At 37.4% G+C, this 17314-nt stretch overlaps 2 protein-coding genes across 2 annotated transcripts in view; one reads left to right on the top strand and one right to left on the bottom strand.

The window, feature by feature from the left end:
* lsamp (limbic system associated membrane protein) overlaps positions 1-17314 on the top strand; it is a 499113-nt gene that overhangs the window by 49269 nt on the left and 432530 nt on the right. The gene's annotated exons all lie outside the window — the stretch shown is intronic.
* On the bottom strand, positions 12245-14033 carry LOC147314164 (uncharacterized). The gene has a single exon (XM_086260901.1). It carries the CDS (start codon positions 13999-14001, stop codon positions 13309-13311), a length of 693 nt encoding a protein of 230 aa, XP_086117027.1. The 5' UTR covers positions 14002-14033; the 3' UTR covers positions 12245-13308.

Genomic DNA, 17314 nt, shown 5'->3' with positions numbered 1-17314 from the left:
CAGAACTGTAGTGTTGCAACAAAGAAGAAAAATGAGGTGATGAAAGGGATAGTCAGACAGGCTGTGAGTATGCTGAATTCAGCCTCAGCTTAACAGGTTGTATTTTAAATATTCACAAATTTTCTCAGATTTTCATTGTTATCCTGACCAGTCGCTCTAGTGGTTCCATTTCCTAGTTTCAGGGACTGTCAAATTGAAATCACATGTAACTGAGTCTCTTTTCCATATCACAGATCAGTTATGAAAATGAAACTTTGCAGCAGATCAGTTAACATTTCTAAAATGTATCTGGTAGAGCACGCAACCTGACATGTGCTCAGACGTAAACAAAAAAAGGAAAGTGGAAAGCTAGAAATAATTGATTGGCTGTGTAGTTTCAGGTCTGTTGGTTCCTAAACTTGCAAAGTTAACACGTGTTTTTATTTTCCATCTTTTATATGCTTTTCTTCTTGCTATTGAGTGTTTGCTAATTTGTTCTTTTTCTTTGTTTTGTTTTGTTGCCGTCTCCTGTTCTTCTCCACGCTGAACCTTCGACTTCAACCATGGCGCCCGAAATACAGGTAAAACACAATTAGTTCTTATGTAAACGACACATAAGGCTATGCTTATGTTTGAAGGTACAAATGTATGAGCGTGTGTATTTTGTGTGCTTGTGCATATGCTAGCGAAAATGGCTTCCTCTTACTCTTGGCAGAGTTTCCCTCACTGCTTTACATGGTTTCATGTTGAAGGGTGGACGATGAATCATTCCAGCCCCCACAGCTACTTTCAGCATTGGATTGTGTTGACTTTGACCAGTTGCTGCTTGTTTGTGTTGTTTCACCTCATGCAGTGACAGCCATATGGTGAGTTTGGGTTTCTGTGATGAATTACATTCATCAGTTTCAGCTGCCTTGGAGAGAGAACAGCTCATAGCACAAACCCAAAGATCTAAATAATGGCTGCACAGCAGCCTCATTCTCACAGTGCTAAAAATGTCTATGTGTAGGGTCCTGTTTTTCCTGCCCTGGGTAGTCAAAAGATATTCAGGCAGCAGCACTGGGGTAGCTTGTCAGTATTCATGAGAAGACGTCAGATTTTGCTCTGCTGTGACTTTTCAAATGTTGGTCAAGCGGCGTATTTAATTCCGCACAACAGTTTAGCTCATGCATAATAACCTGGTGTATAGATGCAAAGTGGTGTGTAGTGGGAGAGTTGGTGTAATTGAAAGAGACTGATGTATTCTTTCTGTCATGGTCGTGTTATTGCTCAACCTGAGTGTGAATGCTTCAGAATGTGGGAATAGATGCATTTGCCTGGGAGCTGGATATACTGTATGACATCCACCTCCATACTAACTTTGAATTACTTGAACTGATTAGCATCATCCTTCATTACAAGACCAAATTTATCCCACTATTTGCTTTCAGAGCTATATAATCTATACATACATTATTCAACACTAGAAAAAATAATAATGTTCTCTAAAAATACTTTATTATGATCAGAAAGTTGTGGATACTTAACATACACAGATTTATATTGTGCAAGAGTCAATATGATGACCCAGATAAAGCATTGAAGATACACATCAGAAACAAAGCTGGACATGACTGACATGGCCAGCATGGTCGGTGGTCTTAATCTGGAGGGAGGATTCGATCTGACAGGAGATGTGGAAGTGAACAAGCTAACAAGTCAGCAGAGACCTGAAAGGAGAATCCTCAGGAGAACAGCTGAACTCTGCCTTTTTCAGACAGTTCAGGAAATGCGGTTGAATCCAGCTGAGCGAGGAAGACAAAATGCGTGCGTAGGTGGAGGGTAATGTTATAAAAGGTTGAACTATGATTTTATGCTCGCAAAGATGTTGAAGGAACTGCTAAAGAACAGAATATTTGTCAGTTTGCTCACTGATACAAAGGTTACACATCTTCAGGCCAGCTTCTGCACGGCATTTCTTTCTTCAATTTATGCCTCGGTGACTGTCTATCAGTAAACTAAAGGCTGTCCTCGAATGTTAATTCTCAAAATGAACAAAATGTTCTGTCAAATGTCAGATTTCCTGTGTCAGCTAGTGCCGAAATGTTTTCCTCTAAGCAGCCTCATCAAAGGCAGCGGTTCAGCGAAACACAGATCTCCAAGATCAGTGAGACATTCTGGATTAACTTTAACTGTTTTGTCTTTATGACAATTGGTCTTAGGCCTGTTAGACATGTTTTTTTCTTTGTCAGAACTATTGATCCATGACGAGATCTTTGAAAGCTGGAAATAGAAGATTTTTTTGTTTATTTGCTATTTTTTTCCTGTATAAGGACAGTGAGATTTAAGGGACAAACATATTCATAATGTAAAATGTTGTTTCAACTAAAGGCTGCAGTGCATTTCTTTATATATAGTAGAATAAATTCAGTCCACTCCCTGGGGGCTTTTTCATGGTGAGTCTGAACCTACTGTCAGTTCAGACTCACCAGTTAACTAACAGGCATGTCTTTGGGCTATGGGGGTGAAGACGGAGTACGCTGATAAATCTCATTCAGAAAGAGGGAGCCAATGCAAACTTCTGAGACCTCTTGTATGTTCAGAACACATTTCACACGATGAATATTGTGTGAGGACTTGAGCAAGATTTTTACCTAATTTAAAGTTTACAGAATTTAATATAGGCAAACACAGTGGTGCTGTGATTAGCAGTGTTGGATGTCCTGGCCAGGGACTTTCTGTGTTGAGTGTTCCTGTTCTCCCCATGTTTGCGTGGGGTCTCTTCCTCCAACAGTCCAAAGACATGCAGTTAGTGGGGTTAGGTTAATTGGTAATTCAAAATTGCCCATAGGTGTGAATGTGATTGTGAATGGTTGTCTCTGTGATCTTGGCCCTGCGACAGACTGGCCACCTGTCCAGGGCGTACCCTGCCTATTGCCCTATGGTAGCTGGGATAGGCTCCAGCACCCCCGCAACTCTAACAAGAAGTGGAAGAGAATGGATGGATGGATGGATGGATGGGAAATTTAATACTCTTTATGAAAATTCAAAAAACCGTGGCTAACAAACCCTCCAAATGTCTGACAGTGAAATCCAGTTTAGATATCCAGCCCTCGCTATACCTCAAGATTTATGAATCAAGAACTTAAGCAGAAAAGATTGCAAATTGCAAAATTGTGTTCAGTTATTTCAAAGAGAACATTTAATGTTATTTTAATGTTTAACACCACCAATAACTTCTAAACAGGCCACAGGGGAGAGATCATACAACATAGAAAAGTAGACAAGATGAACCAGAAAGGAGGGTGCGGGACGGAGCTTCTTCCCATTATCAACCTTCCTGTTAAAACCAATGATGACTGTGAGCGCATGAAGAATGGTGTTGTGACAGTTTAATAAAGTTAAGAGGTTTTAGCTGTGAAGCTTTAGATCTATGCATTCGGCCACTGTGGTCAGACATCGATCAGAGCTGAACAAGACAGAGAGAAGGAGAAAAAGACAAGCAGTTTCTTTTACACTTAAAGTCGAGAAGTGTGTCTGACTTCTCTTGAAAAGTGGTTAAAAAATGTTTGTGCATATACCACTGAAAAGCATATGAGACCTTGTGGTATTTTATTTCTTTTCTTCAACAGCTTAACTTAAGGCATAAGGTTTCTGACTTAAAAAACAGAAAAAAGCAGTGAAGCACATTTATTTTTATTCCTGAACAGAATAAAAAAAATACTTTAGTGGTCAAATGTTGTTCTGGTTAAATTCTGACTTCTCAAAGAAGTCCAGTTTGGATATAAACATTTGAATTCAATTCAAGACTATTTTTAGACTTTTTAAAATATTTATATTTTCTTATTTTTAAAAGAGGTATTTTAATAGATTCGTTAATCCTTATATTTCTACATTTTTGATAACATTTATACTTTGTGCTATTTATTTCACTTTTAATTTCCCCCCCTAAGAATTAAATACAGATATTTCCGTGTGACCATGTATTTTCATACAGTCAAAATGACAGCGTAATGAATGTGTCAGATAAAACAATGTCTGAGCTTTACTGAACTACCTTCTTTTTATACTCATAATTAGACGTAATAACTTTATTTTTAATATTTAATCATTAGACAGCCATTCAAAATACATTTAGAAGAAATTTTATTTGGGTTTAGCTTATGGAAGATAAAGAGTCAGATTCTGGAAGAAGTCACATTGCAAATTATCATAGGTTAAAGTGTTACATGAAAAAAACAACAATTGCATTATATTCAACTATTTATTCTACATACATTCAAACCCAAATGACCCTGCAACTGAGCCCAAGAGCCAGATACAAACCTTTGAACTTACACAGAATATAGAAGCAAATGGAGGAGCGTGTTCAGAGTGCTTCAGGACAACATTAACAGAAATATCCATGAAACAGATGTTCTCTGCAGAGTCACAGATGATCAGCTGGGCGTCTGGCATGGCACGAAGTAGCAACTAGCCTACAAATCTAAGAATTACACAGAGAAAAAGAGAAACTCTTTATTCAAAGATCAAAATCATCAAAAGTTTAAAAAGGCATTGACATCAATTGTAGCCATTGCAGACTGTCTGCAGCTTTACTGTAAATTGTACTATTTCTTGGCAGGAGTAATTATGTATAACTGTTTTCAGGGAACAGCATCCACTTAATCAAATTCAGTAATTTCTGTAATTCATTCTGATACATCAGCTTTTGGAGACAGAAAGAAAAAACTATTTTCATCAAAGGTAGCATGTATTCCATAGAAAAAGCACTGATTAATAAACCCTAATGGCACAGCTTATAACAACCTATAGCTATGCTCATGTTACCATCAAGATCAGGCCATGAACCCATTACCACAGCCTAAATTGAAAATAGAAAATAGAAAGCTATGCTTCAATGCATAACAGACGTAGTGAGAAAAAGAGAGACAAGTGAATAAATTGTATGCCAAAATCGATCTCACTCAATGGTAAACAGTCATATATTTCATACCTAATGCTTCATATACACTGAGCCTGAAGACTGAAAAGAATTAGCACCATGTGAGAACTACATTTTTCAGGGATAGTAACCACAGCTGGCTGTTTTATTTATATCTATTATATAATATTATTTATTGTATCTATTACTAATATGGGCAGGTGTTCTTTGACAATCATCTAGAATAAGGATTGTATTTTTTGTGCTGAATGAAATCTATTTTATGAGGCTTATGACTTACATTATGTTATGACATCATACCAGACACAGTACAGTAAACAAAGCCACATTTTACATTTTCTGCATCAAATCTGAAAAGTGCATTAGCAAATTTACATACGACAATATCAAACTGATCATTCTGCCGTCTTTAACTACACCTGATCTCGACCAAACTAAATAAATTGGCAGGAATCAACAGACCCTACAGTGTTACTGTAGCTGGGCTGGATAAATCCTGTATCTATGTTATTATTTATGATATGAACAAGTTATTATTTACTATTATTTCTTTAGACAGAAAAATGAGAGAAAATTCTGAACAGACAGTGTGCGGTGTACAGGGAGTGCAGAATTATTAGGCAAGTTGTATTTTTGAGGAATAATGTTATTATTGAACAACAACCATGTTCTCAATGAACCCAAAAAACTCATTAATATCAAAGCTGAATGTTTTTGGAAGTAGTTTTTAGTTTGTTTTTAGTTTTAGCTATTTTAGGGGGATATCTGTGTGTGCAGGTGACTATTACTGTGCATAATTATTAGGCAACTTAACAAAAAACAAATATATACCCATTTCAATTATTTATTTTTACCAGTGAAACCAATATAACATCTCCACATTCACAAATATACATTTCTGACATTCAAAAACAAAACAAAAAAACAAATCAGCGACCAATATAGCCACCTTTCTTTGCAAGGACACTCAAAAGCCTGCTATCCATGGATTCTGTCAGTGTTTTGATCTGTTCACCATCAACATTGCGTGCAGCAGCAACCACAGCCTCCCAGACACTGTTCAGAGAGGTGTACTGTTTTCCCTCCTTGTAAATCTCACATTTGATGATGGACCACAGGTTCTCAATGGGGTTCAGATCAGGTGAACAAGGAGGCCATGTCATTAGTTTTTCTTCTTTTATACCCTTTCTTGCCAGCCACGCTGTGGAGTACTTGGACGCGTGTGATGGAGCATTGTCCTGCATGAAAATCATGTTTTTCTTGAAGGATGCAGACTTCTTCCTGTACCACTGCTTGAAGAAGGTGTCTTCCAGAAACTGGCAGTAGGACTGGGAGTTGAGCTTGACTCCATCCTCAACCCGAAAAGGCCCCACAAGCTCATCTTTGATGATACCAGCCCAAACCAGTACTCCACCTCCACCTTGCTGGTGTCTGAGTCGGACTGGAGCTCTCTGCCCTTTACCAATCCAGCCACGGGCCCATCCATCTGGCCCATCAAGACTCACTCTCATTTCATCAGTCCATAAAACCTTAGAAAAACCAGTCTTGAGATATTTCTTGGCCCAGTCTTGACGTTTCAGCTTGTGTGTCTTGTTCAGTGGTGGTCGTCTTTCAGCCTTTCTTACCTTGGCCATGTCTCTGAGTATTGCACACCTTGTGCTTTTGGGCACTCCAGTGATGTTGCAGCTCTGAAATATGGCCAAACTGGTGGCAAGTGGCATCTTGGCAGCTGCACGCTTGACTTTTCTCAGTTCATGGGCAGTTATTTGGCGCCTTGGTTTTTACACACGCTTCTTGCAACCCTGTTGACTATTTTGAATGAAATGCTTGATTGTTCGATGATCACGCTTCAGAAGCTTTGCAATTTTGAGACTGCTGCATCCCTCTGCAGGATATCTCACTATTTCTGACTTTTCTGAGCCTGTCAAGTCCTTCTTTTGACCAGTTTTGCCAAAGGAAAGGACGTTGCCTAATAATTATGCACACCTGATATAGGGTGTTGATGTCATTAGACCACACCCCTTCTCATTACAGAGATGCACATCACCTAATATGCTTAATTGGTAGTAGGCTTTCGAGCCTATACAGCTTGGAGTAAGACAACATGCATGAAGAGGATGATGTGGACAAAATACTCATTTGCCTAATAATTCTGCACTCCCTGTATCTCTCACTGCTTGTCACTTCCATTGCAACCTGAAAGTTTATCTGTGTTCCACCCACTTTGTGTCACCAGCAGTTATTTCACTTGAGTACCAATGTACCAATGCTTTCTTCCCTTGATATTTCCCATACATATCTAGCTGGGAAAGACTAAAGAATTTAACATTCAATAGCTTTTATATGACTTGTTGAATTGTTTGTGCATATTATTGCTGCTCACCGTAAGGTTCATGCACTTTGAATGATGAAACTTTAAGTGACAGACAGTCAAGATGATTTTCATAATCATATGGATCATTACTATACAGTACAATTAAAATAAGTTAAAATCATATTGTCAAATGAATACTTTCACATGTCCATAACATTGAAAAAAGTCAGATCTGTAGAGGCAAAATAACGTTAAAACATCAAGGCACTGCACCTGAGATGTCTTCTGTGTGAAGCAATATAAAACCCTGTGAATATGCTGCACTTTTTACTATTTTATCATGACATTTTGCAATCTCTTCTTCACACCTCCTGACACTTTCCCTCAAAGTCTCAAAGGATTCCTGACCCTTGAACACCAATCTCTGCCTATTCTATCTGCAATAAACCACATAGACTCTAAGTCTAAATATTTGCAATAGAAAAAAAAAGATAAGATGGAAAGAAGCAAAAGCAATGAATTGTTATTATATGGGCTTAAAAAATAAGAAAGCTCTGGCAAGTCTGTCACATCTAGTTTGAAAGACCCTTTTTCAAAACTCAAGGTCAGTGAATAAATTGAGTGTGTGCAACATTTACTCGTTTTATAAAATCTAAAACTTTTATACACACAGTGTATATACGGCATATATATAAAATCCAAGTATCGAGGGCTGAAGGAACAACTGGAGCAGATGTGAAAGTTAGGCCCAAAGTTGTTATAAAATATTACATTGTGTCATTGTCTCATCTGTATCTACACATAACAAACAATTAGTGGTGCAGACATTCAGTTGTGTTTTAACAGGTTCAGTGAAAGCACTGCATTAACTTTTCTTTTTTGTTTATTTTCATTACACACTTCTTTTTACAGACGCAATTTTCACAAGGTCAAAAGTAACTGTACAATCTCACTGAATTTTAAATATACAGGGAGTGCAGAATTATTAGGCAAGTTGTATTTTTGAGGAATAATGTTATTATTGAACAACAACCATGTTCTCAATGAACCCAAAAAGCTCATTAATATCAAAGCTGAATGTTTTTGGAAGTAGTTTTTAGTTTGTTTTTAGTTTTAGCTATTTTAGGGGGATATCTGTGTGTGCAGGTGACTATTACTGTGCATAATTATTAGGCAACCTAACAAAAAACAAATATATACCCATTTCAATTATTTATTTTTACCAGTGAAACCAATATAACATCTCCACATTCACAAATATACATTTCTGATATTCAAAAACAAAACAAAAACAAATCAGCGACCAATATAGCCACCTTTCTTTGCAAGGACACTCAAAAGCCTGCCATCCATGTATTCTGTCAGTGTTTTGATCTGTTCACCATCAACATTGCGTGCAGCAGCAACCACAGCCTCCCAGACACTGTTCAGAGAGGTGTACTGTTTTCCCTCCTTGTAAATCTCACATTTGATGATGGACCACAGGTTCTCAATGGGGTTCAGATCAGGTGAACAAGGAGGCCATGTCATTAGTTTTTCTTCTTTTATACCCTTTCTTGCCAGCCACGCTGTGGAGTACTTGGACGCGTGTGATGGAGCATTGTCCTGCATGAAAATCATGATTTTCTTGAAGGATGCAGACTTCTTCCTGTACCACTGCTTGAAGAAGGTGTCTTCCAGAAACTGGCAGTAGGACTGGGAGTTGAGCTTGACTCCATCCTCAACCCGAAAAGGCCCCACAAGCTCATCTTTGATGATACCAGCCCAAACCAGTACTCCACCTCCACCTTGCTGGTGTCTGAGTCGGACTGGAGCTCTCTGCCCTTTACCAATCCAGCCACGGGCCCATCCATCTGGCCCATCAAGACTCACTCTCATTTCATCAGTCCATAAAACCTTAGAAAAACCAGTCTTGAGATATTTCTTGGCCCAGTCTTGACGTTTCAGCTTGTGTGTCTTGTTCAGTGGTGGTCGTCTTTCAGCCTTTCTTACCTTGGCCATGTCTCTGAGTATTGCACACCTTGTGCTTTTGGGCACTCCAGTGATGTTACAGCTCTGAAATATGGCCAAACTGGTGGCAAGTGGCATCTTGGCAGCTGCACGCTTGACTTTTCTCAGTTCATGGGCAGTTATTTTGCGCCTTGGTTTTTCCACACGCTTCTTGCGACCCTGTTGACTATTTTGAATGAAACGCTTGATTGTTCGATGATCACGCTTCAGAAGCTTTACAATTTTGAGACCGCTGCATCCCTCTGCAGGATATCTCACTATTTCTGACTTTTCTGAGCCTGTCAAGTCCTTCTTTTGACCAGTTTTGCCAAAGGAAAGGACGTTGCCTAATAATTATGCACACCTGATATAGGGTGTTGATGTCATGAGACCACACCCCTTCTGATTACAGAGATGCACATCACGTAATATGCTTAATTGGTAGTAGGCTTTCGAGCCTATACAGCTTGGAGTAAGACAACATGCATGAAGAGCATGATGTGGACAAAATACTCATTTGCCTAATAATTCTGCACTCCCTGTATACATGAGTGGAGGAGTATCGCACCTGCTCACATTGTTCTCTTTGGTTTCACCCAGTTCAGTTCAGTTCAGTTCAGTTCATTTTTATTTCAAACATTTCAAACATGTGCCTTCACAATCATTACAAAATATCATTCCATTATTTGTTTGAAAAGGAGTAGGCTGAAGTATTTACTTATTTGTCCCTACCCCCTCAAGTTTTACCTCTCATTCATTTAATTTTTTTTTTGTCTTAAATTAAACAAACAACATATGAAACATATAAACATATGAAGTAAAACAAAACATAACATACATAAATCAAAAACAAGAAATTAGCAAGCCCCACCACAGTATAGTTTCTTTCATATGAAAAATACAGAATGTGTATATTTGCAGATACACAAGTTATGGAAAAACAACAAAACAAAACAAAACAAAAAAAACAAAAAAACAACCAAAAAAGAACCGCAACACCATTACCAGCAACATTACCATCCTGGGTTAACCCCGTTTTCTTCATTCTTATACTTATTTAAAATTAGGTTTTTATATTTTACTTTAAACTGTTTTATGTTTTGACTGTCTTTTATTTCTTCTGTTAGACTGTTCCATAATTTAACTCCTGCAATTGAGATTGACATAGTTCTTAAAGTTGTTCTAGCACTTTGTATTTTTAAATTCCATTTCCCTCTTAAGTTATACCCACCTTCTCTTTCTATGAACAATTTACAGATTTCTTTGGGAAGCAATTTATTTCTTACTTTATACATTATTTGCGCTGTTTTAAGCTTCACCAAGTCTTGGAATTTAATAGCTTGCATTTTGACAAAGAGTGCATTTGTATGGTCCCTGTACCCTACATTATTTATTAATCTAATGGCCCTTTTCTGTATTATAGTTATTGTTTGTGTGTTACTTTTGTATGTGTTTCCCCAGACCTCTACACAGTAGCTCATATATGGCAGTAGTAAAGCACAGTATAAAATGTGCAGTGCTTTCTGATCCAACATATGCTTTGCTTTTCCCAGGACGGCAATGCCCCGTGCCAATTTCCCCCGAACATAAGTAATGTGTGGCTTCCAACAGAGCTTGTGGTCAATGATCACCCCAAGAAATTTTATTTCATTTACTCTTTCTAAATATACATTGTCAACACATATTTCTACTTCGATGTTTTTCTTTTGGTTTCCAAACAACATAAATTTGGTTTTATCGAGATTCAATGATAATTTATTTATATCAAACCACTTCTTTAATATCGTTAATTCCTGTGTGATCATTTCCAAAACCTGTGGCAACTCCCCACCTGCACACAGTATATTTGTGTCATCTGCAAATATTACAAACTTTAAAATCTCCGATACTCTGCAGATATCATTTAAGTACATAATAAACATTTTTGGACCCAGTACTGAACCTTGAGGTACTCCACAAGCTATATCCATCAAATTAGATTTATATTCATTTATTTGTACATATTGTTGCCTATTCCCTACATAGCTTTTTAACCATTCCAAAACCACTCCCCTAAACCCGTACTTTTCCAGTTTTTTTAATAGAATTTCATGATTAACAGTATCAAACGCCTTCTTTAGATCTAAGAAAACTCCGAGCGCACACCTCTTATTATCCATACATTCCGTTATCTTTTCCATTAAATCTATCAGTGCCAAAGCTGTTGATCTGTTGTTTCTGAACCCATACTGACTATCTGTCATTAATTCATATTTTTCCACAAAACTGTCAAATCTTTTTATGAAGAGTTTTTCCAGTATCTTAGAGAACTGGGAGAGTATTGACACTGGTCTATAGTTTGTAAAATGATGTCTTTCACCGGTTTTGTAAATGGGAATAACTTTAGCAACTTTCATTTTTTGTGGAAAAACTCCTTTTTGAAACGACAAGTTGAATATATATTTTAATGGTTTTACGATACCATCAATAACTGTCTTTACCGTTACCATATCAATATCATTCCAGTCTGTACTGGTTTTGTTCTTAAGTCCTCTAACCATGTCATAAATCTCTTTCTCTTCCACTGCTCTTAAAAACATTGAGCTATTATTCCTTTCAATATTTTCACCAGTGTCCCTTTCTATTCCATCAACCTTTATTTCTTCTGCCAGTTTTGGCCCTATGTTTACGAAGAATTCATTAAAGCCATTTACTATCTCCTCCATGTTATTAATACTTCTTGTCCCTTCTATAAAGTACCCAGGGTAATCATTATTCCTTGATTCATTTTTGATTATTCTGTTTAATACATTCCATATATCTCTTGTGTTATCTTTATTGTGTTCTAACCTTTTAATGTAATACTCTCTTTTACAGGATCTCATTATATTAGTTAATTTATTTTTGTAAGTTTTATACTTCATTTCAGTTTCTATTGTTCTCTTTTTTATGAATTCTCGATATAGGCTATTCTTTTTTTTGCTGGCATTTTGTAGTCCTTTTGTCATCCATGGTCTTCCTGCATAGTTGTGTTTCCTGTTGATTTCAATTACTGGGCAGTTTTTATCAAGTAATGTGTTAAATGTTCTTAAAAATCCTTCGTAAGCTTTATTAACTTCTGTTTGTTCATACACAATATTCCAATCTTGCTTTAAAAGTTCATTTCTAAGACAATTTAAGGTCTTCTCTGTTCTTATTCTTTTGTAAATAATCTTATGTCCATCGTTGTTCACTTTATAATGGCAATTATACGATGCAAAGACTGGTAAATGGTCACTTATATCATTGATTAACAGCCCACTTTTTATCTTTCCTTCTATTATATTTGTAAATATATTATCTAATAGAGTTGCACAATGAGATGTTATTCTGGTCGGTCTTGTTATCAGTGGAAATAAACCGATGCTGTACATGGAATCAATAAATTCTTCTGTACTCTTATTATGATTTGGATTCAATAAGTCAATATTAAAGTCCCCACAAATAAACATTCTTTTCTGATTTATATTTGTAAATAAGTCCTCCATATTATCCTTAAATATCTCAATCTTAGATCCTGGTGTTCTATATATACAACTGACAATTAGGTTTTTCCTTTTTTCTATACTTATTTCCACTGATAAACATTCCATCACTCCATCAATAACAGTTGTCATTCTTCCCATTCTTTTGTACTTTAGGTTTTTATCAATGTAAAGTGCCACCCCACCTCCTTTCTTGTTGATCCTGTCTACATGAAGGAATTCATATCCATTTATTTTAAAGTCTTCTTCTTTTCCAGGAGTTATCCAGGTCTCCGATATGGCTATCACATTGAATGGCTGTTCAAACTGTGTTATGTAGTCTTTGATGGATTGAAAGTTTGCATATAAGCTTCGACTATTAAAGTGAACCATTGTTATACCCTGTTCTACCTTGAATTCCTTTTTAAGTTGCTCATTTGTATAATAATTGCATTCATTTGTCTTATTGTTAAAGAAATTACAATCAGGATCTATGTTGCTGTCATACATCAATGTCTTATTTTCAATATCTATATGAGTTGTTAGTTGAAAATTGTCAGACATCTGCGTTGGTTGTGCACTTGGACGGTCACATCATATTTAGCACTGCTTTGCATTTATCAGTTATATTTTTCTAGTTCAGTCATCTCTTTGATGACTAGAACCTTAGCCTGCTCTGGTGTTCCATTTAACTTAATGAATATTTTACAGTCTGACGTCCAAGTTGACTGTATTTTCTTCTGTTTTCTTAATATTCTTGCTTGTCTTGCAATGTCTGCATTTTTCTTGATTAGGTGTTCATTTAAATAAACATTTGTACCTTTTAGCTTTCTTCCTTGCTTGAACAGTTCTTTTTTCTGTTTTCTATTAACAAAACGAATGATAATGGCAGGTATTTGATTTTTTCTCGGAAGAGGATGGCATCCCTCAATATTTTTACTGTCCATTTCTATACCTTTGCTTTTAAAGAAGGCCATTACCTGCTCTTCCAAAGAGCGTAGCTCTTGCTCGGGTGGCTCCCCTCTCTCTGCTGCTGCTACCCGTGCGTATGTCTGATGCTTGGTTTCCAGTCCTGTCACTATCACATCATTTACTCTTGAATATTGTTCCAGATCTGACACCCGTCCTTCCAGCATAGCAATCTTCTTGTCCTTTTCCTCGCTCTGCCTTCTTAGTTCTTTAATATCATCCATTAAATTGAGTATCAGTTTTTGTTGTTTTGAAATTGTTGTTATTTCTTCAGACATAAAGTTTAGGGATTTCTTTATGTCCTCCAGTTCCTCCTCATTAACGTTGCTCCTCTTAGGCGGCATCTTAACGCTCCTGGGCCTGGTGGAGCAGGAGGATCCTGGGCCTAGTGGGTGCTGGAAGAGCCTGGGCCTGGTGGCTGCTGGAGGATCCTGGGCCTAGTGGCTGCTGGAAGAGCCTGGGCCTGGTGGCTGCTGGAGGATCCTGGGCCTGGTGGAGCAGGAGGATCCTGGGCCTAGTGGCTGCTGGAAGAGCCTGGGCCTGGTGGAGCAGGAGGATCCTGGGCCTGGTGGAGCAGGAGGATCCTGGGCCTGCACCAGATGGTGCAGTGGACACATGTGTGACTGCTGTGATTAAAGCATCTTTCTTTCAGCTTAACGAGTGAACCGTCAGCTCGTTCAAACACACGTTAAAGTCCGTTTGGCTCGACACCACCGAAAGCGTGCTGCTGCAGTCTGTAAAAACAGACACACAGCAGGTAACAGGAACTGCTCGGTGCGCCAGCTCGGCACCACTAGGCTGTGTCCCAATTCAGGGTCTTAATTAAACGAGTCGTCAGTCGCGGGAAACCAGCAAAAAACTCGAGCCACAGGTGCTACGTAAAAAGTGTAGGGGGCGTGTTTGCGGTCACGTTGCTGAAAGACTTTTAATAGCACTGTACATGAAGTGCCTGTTCCTGACGGTAAAGCACTGTGTGAGTAATTTGTGAGTAGATTATACATTAATTACATTTCTTTTACTGTGCTCAGTTACACTGTGGAGCGTTGGAGTCACATAGTCATGGTTTCATTCCCACTTATCCAGGATGGATTACAGTACTTTGGATCTACAGGATTAGTAATTATATTTCATAGAGAAAAGGAGAAAAATGCATGAGAGCAATATCTAATGCTCTGTGGCATAGTTGCACTCAGGAAACAAACTGTAACTTAATTTTGTTTTTAAATTTATTGATTTATTGACAAGTCACTGTTGAGTAAAATGAGGAATAGCAGAGGGTTCATGCCATGATAAATATTCTGTATGGAACATTTTGACACACAGAAACACAAAGGTATGAGGTGCCGTAAGGGACATTATTACTGAAACGCTCTCACACACACAACTGAAACGCTCTCACACACACTACTGAAATGCTCTCACACACACTACTGAAATTTTAGCTCTCACACACACAACTGAAACGCTCTCACACACACTACTGAAACGCTCTCACACACACTACTGAAATGCTCTCACACACACTACTGAAATTTTAGCTCTCACACACACAACTGAAACGCTCTCACACACACTACTGAAATTTTAGCTCTCACACACACAACTGAAACGCTCTCACACACTACTGAAATGCTCTCACACACACTACTGAAATTTTAGCTCTCACACACACTACTGAAACGCTCTCACACACACTACTGAAATTTTAGCTCTCACACACACTACTGAAACGCTCTCACACACACTACTGAAACGCTCTCACACACACTACTGAAATTTTAGCTCTCACACACACTACTGAAACGCTCTCACACACACAACTGAAACGCTTTCACACACACTACTGAAATTTTAGCTCTCACACACACAACTGAAACGCTCTCACACACACAACTGAAACGCTCTCACACACACTACTGAAACGCTCTCACACACACAACTGAAACGCCCTCACACACACTACTGAAACGCTCTCACACACACAACTGAAACGCTCTCACACACACTACTGAAACGCTCTCACACACACTACTGAAATTTTAGCTCTCACACACACTACTGAAACGCTCTCACACACACCACTGAAACCAGAGGCATTTCTGCTGAACAGGAAGTTGTTTCCTGACAAGGAAACTGATGGAAAAAGTGGTATATTTCAAAACACTACAAGGATTTCTACTCAGCAACCTGCTAGTACAGCAGTCCCCAACCTTTTTTGCGCCATGTAAATGATATAAAAATAAAAAAACGATAAATACCATGAAAACCATAAATAGAAATGTGTTCGAATTTTTGTGGAGGAATAAAACCCATTACATAGAAAGATCTCAGCTTGTGAAGGGATACAATAAAGGTGGTATCAAAACTCCAGAATTGGAATTTCTGGTTGGCACCCTTAGAATTAAATGGTTAAAATCTTGTCTGTCACAGCCAGACTCTACTTAGCTCCACATCCCATGATTCTTGTTTAATAAAATAGTATACAGGATTAGACTTTATTTTGAAATGTGATTTTGCGGCAAATAAAATCCCCATAAAGATATCAAACTTTCCAAAACAGACGTTGCATTTTTGGGAAAATGAGATTTACCCACAACTTCTCCCCATAATTCAACCTTATGGAATAATAGGGTAATAACACTTAATCAAAAATCAATTTTCAAGAGTGACTGGTTTGAACAAAAATATTATATTCATAACAGATTTGTTGGATGATAACGGTGTCATTCTAAGTTACACAGACTTTTCAGAAAAATATTGTCTAAACTGTTCTCAAAGAGAATATAACAAATTTTGTGAACTGGTCCCACTGCCTCTGCTTCATTTGATTAAAATTTTTATGATATACAATAATTTCTCATCAGTGCTCCCAAATTTATTGCTAGGGCAATGTCAGCTGTTTGATAAAAATGCAATAAGAAATTTGTTAGTAGTTTCTTCAAAGACAAAATATTTCATAGTTACAACAGAATGGTTACATGGCATGGTTCTAATTTAGTTATTTCATATACACTGGATAAAGCATACTAAAAATTTATGAAATAGCCTATACCTAAAGTTAAAGAAACACACTTTAAACAAAACTAATACTGTGGCAGAATTTCTAAAAAAAGAGATTTGGCTTTGAGGTGGATCAGTGTTCTTTTTGTACTGATGAAAATGAAACCCTAGAACATCTTTTTTTTTTCTATGCCCTATCACACAATGTATTTGGTGCAACTTAAAAAATTGGATTTCCCTAAATATTAATGATGTGCCACTGTTTGAATTACATCATAATTTTTTTATATGGCTCATCTAGCATTGGATGTCTCAGACATTATTAACATCATCATAGTTTTGAGTAAATATCATATCCATTGTGCTAAATGGAGGAACGCTAAGCCTTCTCTCCCTGGTTTTATTGATGATTTTAAGATATTTTTCTTTGCTAAAAAAGACAAAAAGCACATATGCCAAAAAAAAATAACCAGGATAATGCACGTCTCCCGCTATTCTAAATTTTGACTTATGCTGAGGCTAATATATTGTTAAGTAATGCAGCTGTCTCACTAAGGTCCAGAATCGATTTGTTCCACGATTCGATTCAATTCGATTCGATTTGATTATGGGGAATTTTGACAGTCAGAAATATTATAATTCAGATCAGTACATTTA

This window comes from Aulonocara sp. 'chitande type north' Nkhata Bay, linkage group LG14 (assembly GCF_057382095.1).
Source record: "Aulonocara sp. 'chitande type north' Nkhata Bay isolate Kocher_YH1m ecotype deep benthic linkage group LG14, A_spYH_male_GT1.1, whole genome shotgun sequence".
NCBI lineage: Eukaryota > Metazoa > Chordata > Actinopteri > Cichliformes > Cichlidae > Aulonocara > Aulonocara sp. 'chitande type north' Nkhata Bay.
Note: the sequence above shows the minus strand (reverse complement) of the source record. Positions and strands in the feature narration are given on the sequence as shown.

Bases quoted from the DNA above. Each gene is read 5' to 3' on its own strand.
- LOC147314164 (XM_086260901.1), bottom strand. From the start codon at position 14,001: ATGCCGCCTAAGAGGAGCAACGTTAATGAGGAGGAACTGGAGGACATA.